At 39.4% G+C, this 21213-nt stretch overlaps 1 protein-coding gene across 28 annotated transcripts in view; it reads right to left on the reverse strand.

Annotated features, from left to right (window-relative positions):
* The window catches only part of Abi3bp (ABI family, member 3 (NESH) binding protein), a 219568-nt gene that overhangs the window by 167633 nt on the left and 30722 nt on the right, over positions 1-21213 (reverse strand). For all 28 annotated transcript variants that reach the window (XM_013515155.1, XM_013515154.1, XM_013515153.1 and 25 more), the window contains exon 2: positions 3632-3811. In XM_013515155.1, coding sequence (XP_013370609.1) covers positions 3632-3811 — 180 coding nt within the window. The remainder of the gene's footprint in view (positions 1-3631; positions 3812-21213) is intronic.

Here is a 21213-nt window from a genome sequence, read left to right on the forward strand (position 1 = left end):
AGTCTACGGGTAATTTGTGACAGCGGCAACAGAAAGCCAATGTACTGCTGTTTTATGAATTAAGTGAAATGAATAAACACAATCACAGAAGAAAATAATCTATTTGGGTGACAAAAAGTTAACATGTAACTTGGAACAAAAGTAATAAAAATAGAAATGCACAGATTCCACGGCACAACTACATGAAAATGGAAATGTATAAGAAGAACATTTTTCTACTTCCACTGGAGCAGCAGAAGAGAAAGGGGATTGATAAAAAGAACACAATGATCTAAAGGACAGGTAAGAGTTTTAAAAATGTTACTTGGAGTGCCTCCTGGGAGCTCTGGAGTCTTTGTTTCCAGGTTCCTTTAAACTACACCAAAACCTGTGTATGTTACCTACCCTGATGATCTGCCTCGCCCAGCCTAAATAGTTCATAGACTTGAGTCTGCTTCATTCAGTGCCACAAACAGGCAGTACCTGTCTACTCAGTGTAAATCGCTGTGATACAAATAAGGAAAAACAAGATACGAATCTTTAAGAAGTCCATAGTTTAAGTCAGGCGTGGTGCACAGCACTCTCAGACCCTGAGGCAGGAGGGCGGGTTATCCAAGTCTAGTCTGGGCAATGTAGTGACCTAGCAAGACTCTGTCTCAACATAAAAAATAAACAAATAAGAAGGCTGGGGACATAACTCACTGTGAAGACCCTAGGTTCGATCTTCAGTGCTGGGGGAAGAGTACATGGTTTAATGGTTAAGCTGACAGGCAGGACACAGAGAAAAAGCCGAGTGTACAGGTGATAAGCCACCTCCAGCTCTAATAAGATATAGGGAAAGAGGGTGGGGGGGGCCTAACCTTAAGACATGCGTATTCCCACTTATGCACTAACATACATGTGTATCCACTCTATGTCACTGTATTACCCACTCTAGGGTGATTATAGAGTATAATCGACATCCACACCCCCCTTACTAACTCCAAGGTAACCCTGAGTAAAGTAACTAACTAGCCGCTCACTTCAAAGATAAAGCCGTAAAAGGTAGGTCAGGGACAAGTAAACAGACAGGAAGAAGCTGCACACCGCACCAGGAGAAATGACGGTAGGCAGGCAGAGGTGCCTGGAAGCCAATCCCGTTCTGCCGAGTTCCAGGTGGGGGAAAGGGTCTCTCATCCCCTCTAAATCAGCTGGGAACAGTGGGCCCATGGGTCCTCCACCTTTGCAGAGCTCTCTACCCTGATTCCTTCCTGTCAAGGCAGCCATCTTCTCCTTTGTCCTGCTCCCTTTCCCTCCTTACAAAGACAGTGTCCTCCTTTCATTAAGCTTTGTCCCTCTAATGTTTTGTTGGGGCTGAGTTCATGATCCCAGTGGGCTGCTGGGACAGCAGAGCAGCTCTCATCCCCCGGATGCAGCCGGAGGTTGTCAGGCCAATGACTTTTAGCAATGACAGTTATTCTACCATTCCTAGAAACAAGTAAGGAAGATCTAAAATCACATGAAAGAAGAGGCAAAAATCTCCATTATCAGCCTTTTAAGAAGCCAGAAGGAAATAGAAGAACTAGGAAAGTACTGTCTTACGGCCCCCACATAAAGTACTGGACCTGAGCAATCATCATCGAAAACCACTAAAACCACTAGGTGAAAAATTTCATGGTGAATTTTGTAATAGACAAATCAGACTAAAACCACCTAAACACTCATACACCAAACCATCTAGGGTCGATGAATGGGACAGCAGACACAGCACCATTTCTATCATAAGGAAACACATAGTACGATCTATAATGTAATGTTTACCTCCAAAACATTTGAATTCAAATCTAATACAGGTTCCAAATCTAATTACTTTGCATACAATATACAAGAGATAGAGCAATCAGATTTTTTAATAAGCGCAGAATGAAACAACAAGGTAAATAAATCAACCATTTTCTCTAGATCAGTGGTAATTCAAAAGGGAAGAAAAAATATTAGGAGCATAATTAAACATAACATATAGACCTGGTTTAGATTCTGATTCAAATTAACCAATCCTAAAAAGACAGTTTTAAGGCCACCAGAGAAATTTAGCGGTAGATAGAATATATTATGGAATTACTGTTATAATAAAGGCAAGGCATTATTTACAATAATGATCATCTGTTAGAGATCCACACTGAGACATTTTCCGAAAAAAATATGATCTTGGACTGTGCTGTAGATACAAAAGAACACAGAATAGTATTAGCAAGACAAGGGCACATATTCAAACTGCATGGTGAGACCAAGGGTTCAGACGATATTCCCCATTTTGTATGCCTGAAATTTCTCATAATAAAAAATTTAAAGGATAAAGACAATAATAAATAAAAGGACCCTTAGTCAATTTAATCAAAACAGTTTACGGTATTTGTGCTAAAAGCGTCCTTTTGTTTTCTGAACATACTTTTCACAAATAATTTAACTTCTCTCCCTTTAAAACAGGATGCCTTTCATCTGCTATAGAGAAGGGGTTTGCTGTTGACCAGACTCTCAACTTAGATAATCCAACAACATCTATCGGAAGTAAAACAACACTTGCAATGTTCAGCGCAGGAGGTAATAGATCTGTTTCTATTTTTGTGGGTAAACGTCGTTTTTCAATAGTAGCGGGTGAATATAGTAAGGAGTATTTGTGACATTCAGTTTTTGTACGTGTTGTATCTTTCCAAAATGCCTAACCTCTCAGGTGTTTGATAACGAGCTTTACCATTCTTATGGTGCAGATCCGGACTGTCCCCCAGGTGCTCCCGGGTGCAGAGGGCTCTGGGGGTGGTGGACTCACGGGAGTGCTGTGCTCATCCTTGCACTAATCCACTGGTGAACTCGTACCGAGTGTGCAGTGAGGAGGTCGGGTCTGCCGGGACAGGCAGCTCACAGGCCGCGTGACTGGAAGGGTGTCTGTCCTCTCTGCCTCCTCTTTCCACTCTGTGCTTCCTGGCCAGCACGCCTGGAGCTGCCTCGCTCTCTCCGCCAGGCCCTCCCGCCATGCCCTTCCTACCTGGGAGCCAGTCAGCCAAGACAAACCTCTCCTCCTATAAATTTTGTTTCGGGAATTTTATCCAAGCAATGAGAAAGTGATGGTGACATTTCTTGTCTGAATTTTTTTTTTTTTTCCGGTCCTGGGAATCGAACTCATGACCTTGAGCTTGCCAGGCAGGCGCTGTGCTGCTGAGCTAAATCCCCAGCCCCTCTTGTCTGAAATATTATAAAATGTTAAGAATCTATTTTCTTTTTATTTTAAAGGCAGCATCTCATGAAGAGACACCCAAAAAGCTGTGGTATTTCCGCGTGAAGAAAATAAAGACATCAAGAAGGAAAATTAGTCCACATTAACAAAACTGTGTAACAGAGGTTTGAGCAAGCTTTTCAGTTAATGCCTTCTGTTATGAGGTAGGTTGTGTGGGCGGGAATTGTGGGTACAATGACAAAGAAGATAAGTAGTTCTGCATGCAATAACATTTTTTAATTTAAAAATTGTTCTATGGGCTGTAACAATTATGAAGAATTTGTAATACTAAAATTTTGTCCAACCAAGGATATAGAAGAAATGGTCGTAGCCTTCAACATTTGTCCGTTACTCCCGCTGCCTTCCACCTCCCTGTTCAGAGCCGGACCCCAGTTGCCTTACCAACGACAGCTTCAGCGTATTTTCCCTCTGTGGGAAGAGGGAAGTACTGGTTCGGAGATACATTGCTGCCGTAGCCCAGGAGGAAACCTTCAAGCTTTACATTTGGATTTGGACGCAGGAACTTCAGGAGGATGGAGTCGCTGGTGGTGTTGATGTGGACTTTCAGGCTTGGCTTTTTACCTAACAACAGAGAAAAGAGAAGAAGGTTGTTACTTTACTTTTTTTGCATCCACAAAACTTCCCAGCAGGCGCATTGCTGGAGGCATTGTCCTCTGAAGGCTTCTTGTCAACTTTGCTACTCAGAACCAAAGTGCACGCACCCAAATGCCCAAAACGTAGCCCAGAAAGTAGCTATTACAGAAAATAGACTTACCAGCATATAAAGCAACCTACAATAAGAAGGAAATCTTGGGGGTTCAATACCTGGTAGTTTATTATTGAGCAAGTAGGGAGAATTTCCATTTTTGTCAGAACCTTGACTTTACAGTCAAAGGCTGAATTTTTTATTGGGAAAATTGAATTACTAAATCTTAAGAACCCCCAGTTTCCTCTGTGCCGATATTTAGCCCCACACCCTCAGGCCTTGGTCACTGATTTGTTCCGAAAGGCATGGAAGAAGGTAGTGAAACAGAGACTGCTGGAAGGAAGGGAAAGGTTACGGAGAAAGACGATTTTGTTCTACGAGAAGCTCACTGGGTCAGTGAGACAATGACGTAGAGATTTTCAGCAGTGAGTTCAATATCTAGCTGTGACATTCAGCACAGGATGCCATCGGGATGTCACTAGCTAGCAAGTGATGGTTAGGCGGCCTGTGGGAAGTGAGGAGAGAGACCTTACTTCGGTTCTCGAAACTTTTCCTAAACCACTAATGTGACAGGGGAAGATAATCACCAAAACGTCTTACCAATTTGGCCTCTGGCAACAACACGGACATACCTGAGCCTTAGCTTCCTGTTTGTGAATGATGGAGAACAGCTCCTTTCTTGCTGGGTTATTTACAAAGACTATTGAAAAAGACACAGCCTTAAAGCTGGCCTATAGTAATTGCTCCATAAATATTTACCAAGGTAAGTCATCATTCAGAAATCCAAAAAGCCCTGTGGGTTTTTTTTTTTTTAAGTTCACTTCAAAGTTATTTAGTAACAAAACCCACTCTGAACCATCCTGAGTTCTCTCAATCTTTCTTTAATCTCACTCGGTGCAACCACACACATTTTTCACCACAGAAACCTGTGCTTGCTGGTCAAGAGCTCGCTGCCTGAAGAAAGGGTTATGTAACCTACGATCTAACACTTTTCTAAAATGTCCGAAATTCCTCAATCCCAAAACATATCTGGCTCCAAGGTTTGAGACTGTAAGCTTTTCACTTTGCTCTTCAAAGATTTCATATTGTTAAAATATTTTGCCCATTGAGAAGACTGCATTTACCAGTTTTAACAATCTTCATCCTATTTCTCATTAATGAAAGTTCTATCTCATATAAATCCCATCACCGCGTCTTTACAGCATGAGCTGTAAAGTCATCACACTGACTGTCTCCTTCTTCAGCTAAAATCAGACTGTGCAGCCTCAGCCAATATAGCTATACAAAAGGGTTTCAGTAATGAAGCCTTTGAAAACAAGAACAGCCCCTTCATGGATACCAGGTTGTGGGAATCGCTCTGACCTCAGTAGCCAGGACTATAAGTATGATGTATATGAATATTACTTTGTACTTCCCAAAACTTGAAGTTCTTACTTTTCAATTTTCATATTGCTATTCTTGAATCTGTAGTAAGTTGATGCCTGTCAATATTGAGTGGTTTATCCATAGTCTGAAAATGAGACTTAGTAGCTTATTCAGTTCCGTTCCTTCCAGCAACAAAATAGAGACAGTCACACCTCCATCGCTCACTGTGTGGTGGAGGGTCAAAACCCGGTCAGCTTCTCAGTGAGCTGGCTCCACCTCCTCTCATTTTCGCTGAGACCTTTGTTGCTTCCAACAGTAAATTCCAGTCAAGCCACAGAGCGCAGCGCTCAAGTTGATGCTAACTATTGATGCTAACTATTGATGTTTTATTCTAACTTCACCAGATTCTTAGAAGATGATTTATACTTCAGATAAAATGCATTTTGTGCAATCTAATTTTCCCTTTTTAGTGGTGCACCTATATTAACTCCAGATTTATTCAGTCCTGCTCAAGAGAATGGAATAAATTAAGTCACACGGGGACTCTGCCACTTGAGGTTATCAGGTCCTACAGAGTCACGGCAGCCAGTCTGCTTCAGTACTCTGCTGGAAAGAAGAGATGAGAGCGTCTTAGGGCACGCGGGCTGCGCTCACACCTGACAAAGCAGAATCTCCCCAGATCACCCTCACTTCAGACTTTTGCTTATAGACCCTGGCCCAGTGTACCACATTATTACTTCTCCAGGAAGGCAGAACGCACGGTCACACCAAATAAAAGAAAGGGAAGCCTGGACAGAACCACTAATGAAACAAATTGGAAATGATCTCCTTCTCTGCATAGTACTTTTCACAATCCCAAGATCTCTCCGTTTTGCAAGTTATGTATGTCGATAAGCACAAAGTGTGAGGAAAAAAGATGGTGTATTTACATTGTTTAAAAACTAACTAGAGTGTTGGGGGTGCTTGGCAGCTGCACCCACCAAATTTTTTTTTTTTTGTATCTGATAAAGACACAAAAGTGGACTTTCAGAATTGCTTTAGAAAAGCTGGGTGTGGTGGCCCGCACCTGTAATCCCAGCACTCAGGAGGCTGAGGCAGGAGGATTGTTGTGAGTTTGAGACCAGCCTGGGCCGCAAAGTGAGCTCAACGCCAGTCTGAACTGTAGAATGAGATCCTGTCTCAAAAAGACAAAGAAAAAAAAAAAAGAATTGCTTCAGAAAGTGGCAAGAATGATGGCATTAGTATATTTGAAATAAAAAGGAGTATTTGGGGGGGTAACAGTAGTGTGCCTTTTAGTGTAATAAATTTTCACAACTTTAAACATTCACTGCATTTTGATCACCCTTGTACATCATCATCGAACTTTTCATATGAAGTTGCTTTTAACTGCTCCATTTTTCCAAAACTCTAATTCATACTACTTTCTAAAGCTAAACTTCTTAAAATCCCCTGAAAAAGAGAAATACATGCAGAAAAAAACTCGGTCGAGCACCACAGACTTATATTTTGAGGTCATCATCCTTGTCATTTAGAATTGAGGACTCAAATCCCTTCACTACTCATCACACATTACTTCATCTGTTACTGATTCTTGACGTCTCACCTGAAATTGACCAGTATGCTGTGGTGTACCGCTGCCCAGCATGGGTGGCCACCATCCGCGGTTTGCTTCTGTACCTCCTCTGCTCACCCAGTTGTTACTTCACTGAGCATGTTAGTGGCCAGAAAAAAAGTTCAAAAGATTTTTTAACCTGTAGTCCAAATTAGTTTGTTAAGTGTTCTTTCAAATAAAGGTTTCAGTGGATATTCAATGACATTTTCCACTCTTGGATAATGTCCCCAATATTTGGGGGCTATATCCACATGATCGTATGTCAATTTTTAGTCTTCCATAATGTGTCTGTTCTCATTCTGAATAATTCTGGTTTCGTGGCTTGGGACCTGTGATGATTTGTGCCTAGGTGTTCTCCCAAAGCCTCAAGTCATTTTGTGACAATTATCTTTCACCAGGTAGTAATAGGGCCCTGGTGAGTAACATAATGTAAGGTAACAGAAAATAATACAGTGTAAGACAAGCCTAATTAGGGCAAAACTAAAAAGTAAAAGTGGCATATATGTTGGCCAGGAATGTCCCGTATAGAGAATTAAGAACACTAGAACATTTTATTTGCATATTATGTGAGAAGCAAAGTGTACGTCAACAGATATAAAAAAATTTCAAAACTAATGCAAACATTTTAGAAAAACAACCCTAGGATGTGTTCAGAAAAAAATGTATATTTGCCAAGTAGAATCTTGGATATATATATCAATGCTTTCTAACCTGTTTGCAACACCTTACAGCATCTCAAAATATTTCAAAGGATATTGTAAAATTCTAAAAGAAAAAGTCTTGCAAAATGTAAATAGAATTAATCCACTTTTAATGTTTGAAAGTGTCTTAGCTACTTTTCTCATTGCTGAGACAAAATACCCTGATGCCCAAAATTAAGGAAGGAAAGGTTTATTTAGCTCACAGTTTGTGGATGTTCCAGTCTGTAATCAGCTGGCTCCAAGGCGGGGTGGCGTGGCGCAGGGGCAGCAGTCCAAGGCAGCAGAAGACAGCAAAAGCAACAAGCGCAAAGGGAGGGGGACCCTCTTCCTCTCTTATACTGTAAGCAGGCTACCAGCCCTAGGGCGGAGGGAGCACTCACACCATCTCTTTACCCTCCTCTTGCACAGGATGAGGATGTTTACAAAGTGAGGACGCTGGCCCCCTGCTGAGTCACTTAAACTTCTAATCTTCTCAAATTGACAGAACATAAGGGCTAAGGATTTAGCTCAGTGGCACAATGTCTGCCTGGCAAGCGCAAGGTTGTGAGTTCGATTCCCGGTACAGGTAAAAAAGCCAAAAAAAAAAAAAAAAAAATTGACACAATGTATCAACCACTACAGAAAGTAAACACATGCCCTGCATCACTAAAAACAGTAAGGGGCTGTGGCTGGGAAACCTGACAAAAGGAGTAGTACTATAATGTGTAAGAACTCTTGTGGTCAATAAGAGGGACAGGTTGGTATTGTTTCTAAGAGGCTGTGGTCACTTCCAGTGAAATTCTACAAAGAAACAGCACAAACACATGCTGGTAAGTAAAACCAACTAAACTGTCACAAGGATCTAATCACAGACGTGCAAGACAAGAATTGCCTTTATCATATATTCAGTAGAGGAAAAGCTGTTATGTAGTCTCTCATAAGATTATTTTCTACTTTCCAAAACATTTCAGAGCATGGTCTGAACTGTTGATATCAAGTTAATCAAGATAATAAAATTACTGTAAGAGAAAAACTCCAGAATGTTAAAGCTTGTGGAGAAGGACACTCTTTGATTAGAATGCATTGAGGACACGATGATTTGTTTATTATTTGTTAAAGTTTCTTAAGATAAAGCTTCATTATACAGCCAAGAATAGCCTTGAGTTTAGGATCCTGTCTCAGCCTCTTGAGTGCTGGGATTACAGGCGTGTTTTGGATTATATGTGGAGGAGGGTAATTCTTTGATTATCCTTGCTAAAACGTTTGGTATCCGCCCATTCGTACTAGCTATGCCCTTGGTTTTCCCTCAATAAAAGGTGACTGAGATTGGTAATCAGAGCTGCTGTCCGAGAGGCTGTAAACCGCTGATCCCAGACTTTCGCCTCTCTTGTTTTTCTTGTCTCTCTTACTTTTTTTTTTTCCACCCAGGGGCACCTCGTTCTCAGGACCTGTCCCTTTAGATAGAATGACAAAAGCTCTGTCCTGAAATCAAGAATATTTACTGGAAAGCAGCAATAATTTGCTTATATGGTCTCAGTGGTATGAAACACTAACGATGAAATTAAAAGTTAAACTAGGGGCTGGGGATTTAGCTCAGCGGCAAAAGCGCCTGCCTGGCAAGTGCAAGGTCATGAGTTTGGTTCCCGGTACCAGAGAAAAACCAAAAAAAAAAAAAAGTTAAACTAAATCCTATCTAGTAATAACTTCCCAGGATACTAAGTAAAATAACAACTGTAATATTCATGTCAATAAAATAAAGGCTTATTACAGGACTAAAAGCATAAAACTCATATGTGTAAACATCATATTGTCTCCCTGTGTGAGAAAATGAAAGTGAATAAGACCCAAAATGTACAATAGATATTGTGAAAGTGGAAGAAAATACTCAAAAGGAAAAAACAGTGGGATGGGGGAAAAGAGAAAAGAAGTAAAGGAAAAGAAAAAACAAAAGAAATATATATGTATATATAGATATAGATATAGATACACACAAGATAGCTAATGTAATTATACTACTAATTTCTATTAGTTCAGTAAAAAGAATGGTTTGTGCTTACATTGTTTAATTTTTTATGCCTCTATCTGGTAATCTGAGCAACTGCTTTGAAGATAACAATATGCAATATGTTAACCACTGTTAATCTCCTATTATTGTGTTTTGAAATTCTATATCATTGCTTTTCTTTTAAAATAAAATAAAAGCACAACCCTATTCTTACCCACATGCCCTTTTATTCTGCTTATAGTACAGTACTTATAGTGCCAATTTCTGTATTTGCTCAGGCACTTATTTTGTTATACAAAATTCAAATTTTCTAAGATGTGTAAATCATTAAATCAAGTCCTATCTGTTTAGATATGGCATATGAAGTATAGATTTTTAAAAACTCATATATTGGAACTTGTAAACTTTTTAAAGTTTTGAAACTCAAGGGAAGAAAAAAGGCAAGAAAAAAGCAAACTACAGATTTGTAGGAAATACTTGCAACCATGTATCTACTGAGAGACTTGCATACAGAATACATAATTATTCTTTCTACTCAATAAAACAATAAAATAAGAAAAAGGCATGCAAATTTACATGTATTTAAATAGATTCTTCACTAAAGGAGATATACAGTGACCAAGAAGCACATGGAAAGATGCTGAACATCAGGATCAGAGTGTGTTTTCCGTCAGAGGCCAGGTAGTAACTATTTTAGGCTTCTCGGGCTACATGCTTCTGCCACAATGAATTAGCTCTGCTGCAGGACCACAAAAGTAGCTGTGGGCATACAAACAAACAAGCCTCTGTTCCAGCAGACTACATATACAAAAATAGTGGGGTGCATTCACCCCACAAGGCACAATTTACCCACTCCTGATCCTTATCATTATTCTTCTGGAAAATTAAAAATAGAGCTACAGTAACACAGCACACACGTGAGAATGGCTAGAATTAATAGACTGTTCGTGATAGCTGTTCGGCAGGATTTGGGACTCTCGTACATTTTGAGTGTAACTGTTAAATACACTACTTGGAAAACTCTGGAAGTTCCCAAATCACTTATCTATTTCACTCCTAGGCATTTTACTCAAAAGAAATGAAAATATAAATCTGTGCAAAAACATGTGCATAAATATATTCAAAGCAGCACCAAACTGGGAACATATCCAAATGTCCATCAGCAGCTGAGGGAGTAAATCAGATTGTAATTATTCAATGGAGATGACTCAGGAATGAAACAACAAATTATTTATGCCTGCAGTGACATGACTGAGGGTCTTATCTTGCACGCTGTCCTGCGACTATTGAGTGGGCCGTGACCTTCTGTGTCTCAGTAACCATTGCACAGCCTCTCCTGATGGGCAGTAACTCAAGCGTCTTACCGTTCTAGCACTAGGAGAAGTAGTCTCCACACTGCCTAACATTATTGTCCATCATTCGACCAAATGGTGCGTACATGTGAACCCAGCAAGTTCTACTCAGACGTTAGAAATCATCAAGCACTGACCGTGGAAGTTTCAAACATATTCCATGCTTTTAATAGACAGTGGATTATATGTGTAAAGTATTCTAATGTTTTATGGTCACATTGGCTTACTCAAGAGCTACCAAGACTATGCACATTATATTTCTGTACTAACCTGCACAGTTACTCTCTGACAACACACTCAAAACCTTCCAAAACCTCATGGTTGATGGCATATATTATATTTAATTAAAGTATAATCCTAAAATATACAAACCATTACTTTAGCATAGAACTTGGCAATAACAACATGTGCTATAATTCTTAGGGAGTTGTGTAACCTAGGCCTGGTGATCAAATGAATCTCCCTGTTCTGATTCCATGAGCTAAGGAAAGGTATTGAAAAGAAAAAGAAAACCATATGGAGCTTCTGCAATTTTTCTGGTATAGCCACAAAGTAAACAGAGTAGTCAAACTCAATTAGATAAATATTTATGGTTGTTCTTGTTCTTATAGTCTATAGGATGACTTTTCTAACCAATAACAAGAACAAGCTGAAGGCCAGTGATATTAGTGGAAACTTTCTATAACAGAGAAAATGGCAGCTTCTGTTAAACACTTTAGAACAAAAGTTAAATGTTGCTATTAATTAAATAATATCAGACATTATTAAAATCTGCCAGCAGTCCTGAAATGGCAAGATGCTTGAATAACCTTCCAACAGAAGGAGAGAGAATTGAAGTTGTTGTGGAGCTAAGGAAATCCATGGTCTGTTCTGCAGTGGCATAGTGGATACCACAGCAGGTTGAGTAGGTAAAAGGAATTAAATTATTTCCAGGGTGGTGGTGACGGTGTGCGTATGAGCATGTGCAGAACTGTAATTAAAAATGCTCACCCACTAGTTACTGAGCAAATCATTTTTAAATTTCAAGTTGAAGGATACTGGTGGTGGGATGTCTTCCTACTAAGGACTCAGAGCTATGTACACTTTGTGTATCATGCTCCCCAATTTACAATTGAAATTATTTCACCATATATATGAAAAAAGATGTGGAATCAAGGATTTAAATGAGAACAATAGAAGAAAGAGATTCTGGATGTTCAAGAACTATTAATAACAGCACACAGCTTTAGAGGTAGAGAAAAGGCATCTCTGCCTGTGTTTTATAAATACAAATCTGAAAACATAAGGGGAGAAACTTGATTTCAAAGATAAATCAAGAGCTTTTAAATTTGAAGAAAGACGACATTTTAAAAATTGTACAGAGGAAAAAAATCGTGATAAAATCCCATAGACCACACAGACATCTGCCCCAGTGCCAGGGAGTGGGGCTTTTAAATAAGCTCAGGACTTGAACTTGTACATGGTCACACATTTGCAAGAAGTACACACTACCGTGTGTCATGATCCCTGTTCCAGAGCAAGCAGAGCAGCACGTCCTCTTTCCAGCATGCCGTGGCAAACCTGACAGATGAAGGACATGCTCTGCATGCAATACGTGCTTGCAGAGTTCAAGAAATAATAAATCCTCACTCACCTGGACAGCGCCCCTCATAAAGGCATGCATGAGTGATTCCCACACAGTAATAACTCTCTGGATCAACTATGACCTATTTATTAGAACACTGTGACCACCAAAAGCCCAGAGGACATCTGCTGTTGAGTTTGAATTTGGAAATCCCAAAAGCGGGAGGGAGAAAGTCTCTTCTTCCCAATGAAGTATTTTATATCTGTTTGCCCAGCTGTTGACATAGTGAGCTCCATTTCCGCTAAAACAGCCACAGCTTCCAGCTCGGTCAGTATTCCCGGTGCGCTGACTCCTCAGACCAGTACTTCACGGTCTGCTGACTTTGGGTGGCTGAATGAGACGGATGCAACCTGCCAGGGTTGACATTTCAGCACCGCTAAGCAAACCTAAGTTTTACCAAAGGAGCAATAACTTTATTAACTATTTTATGACCCAGCTACAGGCAGGTGGGAGAATGACTTCTCATTAACTACCTTCTAAATTAGCAGCCTCTTATTCTTGACACATCTCACTCTGACATGTGTACTGTTGTCACTTGCACATAATCCTTTGCTCTGAGGCTCCTCAAACTGCTCTTCAAAGTCTAGACTGTGCTATTTGGGGGAAGGAAAGGAGAGCTGGAAGATGGCAGCTACATGCAGTCAACAACCATGCGTTTGTGATAAGGTCGAGAAGCAGCTACCAAATGACAAAAAAACTACATAAAGCGTATATTTGCCTTGAGGAATGCTATGGTTTGAATAATTTTGTCCCCTGCAAAACACTTATTGACACTTAGCCCTCATTTGACACTGTTAGGAGGAGAAGCCTAATGGGAGGTGTTTAGGTCTCTCTCTTAGGCCGTTGGAATAAACTGATAACATATCAAAGGGTGATTTCAGCCCCCTCTTACACATTGCCCCCTCTCCCTCTTCTTTGTGATGAAGCAGAAAAAGGTCCTGGGCACATTGACTTTCCAGATGCCAAAAATGTGAGCCAATAAATGTTTGTTCATTGTTAATGGATCAATCTCAATTGTTCTGTTAGAGCAGCTCTGATTGGACTAAGACATTAATAGGCTAAGGAATTTGTTAAAACGTATTTCTCATCTTTGGACTTGTGCATGTCCTCTTGCTACTTGACATAAAAAGTGATGGCAGCACATCCTCCTAATGGAAAATGGGACGGACTCCACACCAGGGTCTGAAAGTGTGGTCCTCTGCTTAGAGAATCAGCATGACCTGGGAACTTGTACAAAGCAGGAATTCTTAGAAAGTACCCCAGATGTATGGAGTCAGAAACCCTGAGGTGGAGGCAGCAATCTGTATTTCAACAAACTGTTTGGGTAATTGTGATGCATTCTCAAATCTGAGAACTTGAATTTGCAATTATTCTTTACAAATGCAGCACAAATGCAATCAAAATAAAATTAATGAGCACAATGTCATTTGAAAGACATTTACAGGTACGGAATTGGAATGGAGAGAAAAAACAACTTCACTCACAATTTTGTTAAATTTCTTATCATGAGAATTTTTCACCTATTTCTGCCTTTGAATAATTTCTATAAATTATGTATTTCTAGAACTACTCTTTCTGGACACATAAGATAAAATGTTAAAAGTTATTTACAATATTACTGTGACTTCTCAGTATCAGTTACATGTCTCTAAATTTGATCAATTTAGTCACCAACTTAGAGGCAAAGATAACTGTTTTTCTAACATTTTATCATAAAAATTCTACACACACAGAGAGAATATCTATAAAACTACTGCTAAAAGTCAGTGACTACTACATTACTTTTATCATATATTTTCCATTTCTCCATCCTTCACTAACCTTTTCAATGAATTTCAAAGTCAGTTGCACCTCAGAATCTTAACTATCTATAGTTAAACCTTAACTATATATAGCTGATTTTGTTCAAATATCATGCATCTTGGAACCAAAACACAGACGTAATTTAGAACAGTACCATCACCCCAAAAAGTGTCCTCAGGCCCATTCCCAGTCTATTTCTATCCCATGTTCCCAGAAACAAATATTGTTCTTATTTTTGAGATCAAAGACTAGTTTTATAAGTTCTAGACTTTGGTTAAGTAGAGCTCCACAACTGGCAAACTTTTATGTAAACTTTTTCCACTCAAAACAATGTTTTAAAGATTTATCAGTTTTGTTGCATAAACTAGATGGGTTTTTGTTGTTACTGACGCTGGGTAGTATTCAGATCATTATCACAACCAACATTTTTACATCTCCCTTTTGTCAAGTTGTCTTCACAGAGTATCAACTGCTGTTGGTTGTAATATTATTATTATTTGGGGGGTACTGAGTAATGGACTTTGTGACTTTGCCCTGAGCCCTTTTATATTTTTTATTTTGAAACATGGCCTTAAAATTTGCCAAGTTGCCCAGGTTGGGCACAAACTTCTCACCCTCCTGCCTCATCCTCTCAAAGTGATGACAGGGTTACAGGCATGCATGTTTCAACTGATTATATAAATTTTTAAGTGACTACATTATAATAACATTTTTGTGAGAATGAGGGAAAAATTACACACACACACACATACACACACACACATATGTATATGCCAGATATTTATTTGCCTCAGGAATTGGTTCCTAGGAAATTGGCTCTCTGGTTCCTTGAGCATTTCATAATGTTCACCCACCCAGGCACTAAGAGCATTCCACAACCATGATACAAGGGGGCCTGCCTGATGCTAACGCTGGCAGCATACCTTAGCATCGTCCATGTGGTGCTGGTGTTAAAGGCATGCAGAATACAAGAGTTATGGGTTCAGAAAAGCTTCCATCCAGATTTTAGAGGAAGGCTCAGGAGGCCAGGCAGTATGCCCCTGAGAGTGTACGAAACTGTAAGGATGAAAACAAAAGTTCACTGGAAACTCCGGGGAGTTGGAGATGCCAGGAATGTGGAACACCTGAGGAGAGCTACAGGTAGTGAAAAAATAACCTCAAGAGAGATGCCATGAGAGGTGCAACCAGCAGTGCCATAAGGGTAGAACTGCCCAAGTCCTTTGGAACTCACATCTGCCATGGGTACCATGGGTGCTGAATACAGAGCTACAAGATTTAATATTTGCCCTGCTAGGTTTTGGTCTTGTTTTGGTTCCATTGCTTTTCTGTCCTCCTATTTTTCCCTTTGGAATGTGTTATGGTTTGTGTCTAGATGTCCATCAAAGGCTCATGTAGTTATAGGGCTTTTTCAGAGGTGGCTGAATCTGGAGTGTGTGATGCTGGGTTTAAGGGTGTGCAGTTAGTAAATCTCTTCAACGGTTGGTTTGGCATAATTCTGACTAGGATTAAGGATACGAGTGCTACACCCACCCTAGGGCGGATATCCTGCACAAAATGACAGAAGGAGTCTTGTCTTCCTTCCTTTGTTGCTTTTGCTACTCTGTGGGTGCCAAGAACTGCTCTCTGAGAAGCCACCCTACCCTGTAGCCAGCCAAGTATGGACTGAAACCTCTACCAACTGTCAGCTAAATAAACCTTTCCTTTCACTTTGGGTGTTAGGTATTTTGTCTCAGGAAAGAGAGAAAAGTAACGAAGCCAGAACGGGAATGTTCACTCCATGCCATTATATGTCAGCAGCCCTTAACTTCTGGTTTTTACAGGGGCTCACAGGTAAGAGTTTACTTCGAGTCTCAGAGGAGACTTTGGACTTGGATTTTTCAGAAATATCAAAACTGTTAAGACTTTGGTGATACTTAGAGATGATGTAAATGCCTTTTCCATAAAGAGATGTGCATGAGTCTCTTGAGAGCCCCAATCAACTGCCTCAATTGAGTTCTTCTAATTCTGTAACTAATTATGTAGTTATCTACAGTGATTCGGGATTTATTGCTATGTTAATTTTTATCAGTGTTTCATTATCATAGTAAAAATTAAAACATTTTGAAAGCCTAAAATGGTTTTCAATATTAATAAAATATTGAAATTTCTAATTACACTTATCTGACATTTGTACATATCATTATTAATATCCAGTGGTTTCCAATTAATGTAACATTTAGACTTTCTCAGGTGAGAAAAAGAAAGCCAGAATGGCTTAGCATCATTTCCTTCAAGTCTGACATTATTAAAATTTCTCCATCTCACATGGTGGGTAGAACCGAAGCTTTGGGCTAGGTGCTCAAAATAGAATTTTATAACATTTTTTAATGTTAGACAAAATCTAATTGAATGAATACATTTGAAAAAACAAAGTCTTTCTTGTAAGTGGCAGAAGAAACTAGGAAGGTTGTCCTATAACTCTTTTTTATGTGACAAAGTTTTTTATTTTTAATTTTTCTCATACATAGAACAGAGAAATTTCAATGAATTTCGTTCATTCCACTCAAAACTCTAAACTGGAAATGAAGAAATGAGATTATCTTTTGATTATTCCAAGTAGCACCCATGAAAAATTGTTCCTTAAATGTTGGAAATGTGAATACCAAGTGTGGGAGAAATTAATTTAAATTGTAAGAGAGGAGACTGAGGTATGTAACAAGAGAGTGAAATAAGTTGAAGCTGAGATAAAAAGTTAGTGTCAGAGGTTCTGATACTGACAGAAAGAAGGGTAGGGGACAGGAGTTTGTTGGAAGCAAGGAAGCAGACACAGTGAAACACTGGAATATAAACCCCCAGACTCTGACTGCTGAGATGTGCAGTCCTTCCACGGATCAGTAACTGTTGTGACTGAGGGGGCAACACATTTAATGGATGGGTGGGGTTGGTCACTCAAAACTAAGTGTGCTCATAGGGACTGGAAGGTGGGAACCACATTCTTGGGCACAAGAATCTGAATGAGCAGAAGCACTAAGAGAAAAAGTCAGGTCGGTGTGACTGGGCGGCAGTGGGTCAAGGAGTGAGCATTAAACTGCAGAGGACAGAGAAATTGGATCACTTGGGGTTTGACAGCCATTTAAAAGATGTATCAGTGTGTGAGAAGCAAACCTAAGCCACACACACACACACACACACACACACACACATCCCAAATGGGTGGGAAATAAATAATGCTAAATTTAAATCTCAGGCAATTATAGCCTCACAGTAAAAATGTTGTCTCACCAGCCTTGCACCAGAAGAAATTCAAATGCTCAGGGTAAGACTTAAGTAGAGAAAAAATACGTTTTTTTAAAAAATGAAAGACACCAAAAGACGATTTACAAATAGATGACAGTTTCAATGGACTTCAATCAATAGAAGTCCCTCCCACAAACAGAATGTATTGTCAAAATCATTTGTTATTCTTTTCTTAGCCAAGTGCTGAATGAAAATAAAGCATCTGGAGTTGAATCGCCTCTATGTCTGGGACCGTCTGAAAATCCCGCTACTTATAACTTGCCATGCTCTGTCATCACCAAATCACTTCTTCCTTTGTTTCCCTGCCCAACTGGGCTACGGCGCATGCTAATTTCTCTCCCTCTGCAAGACATTAATAATCCCTATGTTGTTTCTGACTTAAATAATTATAAAAATAATCCATTTTTATGCCAATAAAAATTCTAAAAGAACTGCAAAAGAGAAAAATTGTTCATTATGTAATACACAGAGAAATCCTCTGCAAAGATTCTTTATATGTCCTTGTAGACACTTTTTACTGGGTATGACACCGCAATTTACAAAAATAGATCTATATTTTAAGTGCTGTTTTATAACCTACGTTTTCTTTGACATAAATATACCTCTCTATCCTAATTTTGAATGATTATACCATCTTTTAACTAATCCACAAAGATCTTTCCGTGACGTTAGATAATATGATCCTATATAAAATATGTGAATAAGCAAAGCTATCGATCACTCACTAATTTCACAACAGTGTGTTCTGGTGAAATGTGATATTCATTTTTGGGATGAGGTGTTGATTTTATAAAGTTTGAGTCATTTTTTGTCATATTTCAGATCTGTCGTACTGAATTCATATGACCATTGTATAAACTCACTAGATTTTTCTGCTGTTATGAATAACAGTTTAACTGTGAGAATACTAATATTCCCTTGTCCTTGAAATTTTTCATCTGTTCCCATAAAAAGTGTTTTAAAGAAGAAGGACCCATAGAGGAACTAAAGGGTGATGGGATTTGGAACCAGAAAACCTGTGTCTAAGTTGCACGTGAAACACCCAATTGCCTTTGTCATATGAATAGTTCACTTGCTGTCTGAATGTTATTTTCTCTTCTATAAATTAGGCATAGGTACCCTCTCCAAGTTGCTGGGAAGATTAAATTGTGAGAAACAATTCCTAAACTGCAACTTGGGGATAGTTGTTATTCACAGGTTCTTTTTTGACCTGAGTGTAGTTTGAATTTTAAAATATTTTTATAACAACCAAAAATTCATTCTGTAAACACAGATGTAGACTGTAAAATATGCCAATATGTAGATTGTAAGCTACACAAAGACACTGCCCCTGCCACAGTGCCTGGCTTAGCAAAGATTCCCAACAAATGTTTTTTTTTTTTAGTGAAAAAACAAGCACATATAACATTTCTCAAGTGGAAAACGTTGTGCTCAATAGAAACTGATGCCAAGATAAACAATGAGTTTCCTTAAAGAAATTATGTAGGACTGGAAGATATAAACTTATCAGAGGAGAAGTCAGTGTGCCCGATTCCAAGAGGAGTGAGCCTCGTGCTGAGGCAACGCTGACTAATGAGGAATGGGTGGATCAGGAGAGGGTTAGCAGAAGTGGCGTCAGAGCTAGATCTTAAAGGTCAAGAAGCGCTTGTGCAGAGAACAGGAGGCCGGGAGTTTCAGACTGAGGAAAAGTGAAGTCGAACGTCCAGCTGTTGATATCTGTGCTAATTCATTCTGTCAGACATGATATAATGCAATTTCTGTCAAAATATACATCTGCCATATACTAATTTTTACTCTTTTTACCTGCTATCTAATTTCAAATTAGTAGAGATCATAAACATCTGATGCAATCCACGTCACACCCATAAATAAACCCTTATTCTGAAGGAAAATCACTCCCGGGGCTCTAAACACCGGAGTGCCTGAACGGAACCTGTGGTGGTTTCCTATTTCAGGCCCCCTGTACGCTCTGCACAGTGACACGACTTAAGCTGGCCTAGACTCAGTTATTCCACAGTGTATCACGTCATTGTACCATAAATATGGACACCTTTTATCTGTCAAAATAACTAAACAATAAGAAAAATTTACATATGTATATGCACACTGCTATGATTGGTACTACAAAAAACTGAACACTAATTGTAATTTGGCATAAAATACTATGAGATGTATTATTTGTTCTCTTCATGTGTATATATATTATTTAGATTTCTTAAATTTAAATAAATAGGCATTTTCTAAGGTAAAACTATTTTTAGGGAGATGCATGGCTCCATGTAAAAACTTAGGACATAAAGACAAAAACCCTTTCACTTGAATTGTCAGGTTGTCCTTTTAAATAATTTTCTATATTGTCTTCTGCTTTTATTTCTGTAAAATCCTTACCTTCCCTGAGCTGCTTACTTGTCCTGTCCCCCAATTCTCTCCCTCTTCTATATTCAACTTCTGAAGCTCATCATGTGTCCTCTGGATGTAATCCTTGATTCCTTTCATGTCCTACCTAAATTATCTCAGTCTCCGTAGAAGGTGGCTCATCCCTTTTTGGAAGATACACACCTCTGGGTCCTAAACTCCAGCCTTTGTATCTTCCATGCCTATGAAATATCTAAAAGCTTGGCCCCAAAGGGTCTTACCCATTTTTATAATCCCTGAACTCGTCACCTTCCACTCCATCCTTGTCACTATCTCCAGGTTAATTGTTGAATGATACTACTTTCTTACGTTACCTCTGTCCCCTTCCAGCCCCAAACAGGACTGAAGCGGGGGATGGCTCGCCAGTGTGCACAGCATAAAGGCCAAAATAAAGCTATCCTCATAAATGAGAAAAACATACTGGCAAAATCATAATGCAGGAACATGACAAATAGCATGTATACAAAGATAACTAAGTCTACCGGTCTTCACACCTCACCGGTGGGGGAACTGATCTCTAGGAGATAATACTAGCACTGCAAAGGAAGAAAGAGATTTTTGAAGCCTAAGGAAAGACACGTAGGAGCACTCCTCGGAGGAAGCAGTACTCTTTGTCCTTAAGGGCATTACCACAAGCTGAAGAGACTTACTACAGAAAGCAGTTCTTGAGATTTATTGAATTTTGATTATGCAGTCTCCGCAGAGACAGTCTTGCAGGGAAATGTTCCTAGAGATGATGGGACTTCAGCTTATCTTTGAAAAACAGAGTCGAAGGCAGGACTTGGAAGAGCAATTCTGGTTAAAAATAAAAAATAAAAATGGAAGCCATGACGAATTACAAACTCTGAACATAATTACAAAAAGCAAATAGACCAGATTGATTGGATGGAAGGGTCAGGTTCATAGATACTCGGAACCTCAGAGTTGGAAGGAAATTAAGAATAATTGTCGTCCTCCCCCTGGCGCAATGACCCTGGACAGATGCGCTGGGGCCACGCTCTGGATCAGCTCTTCGGATGAACTGAGTGTCTTTCTTCTTCTTAAATACTAGTTTGATTAGCAAAAGCCTGCGCTCGGTGATCCCAGACACTACATTTCCGGTGCTCATCTGAACATTTTCCTCTTAGCTACGACATGTGAGACATG

Source organism: Chinchilla lanigera, unplaced genomic scaffold (genome assembly GCF_000276665.1).
Source record: "Chinchilla lanigera isolate Chin_1 unplaced genomic scaffold, ChiLan1.0 scaffold00026, whole genome shotgun sequence".
NCBI classification, from domain to species: Eukaryota; Metazoa; Chordata; class Mammalia; order Rodentia; family Chinchillidae; genus Chinchilla; species Chinchilla lanigera.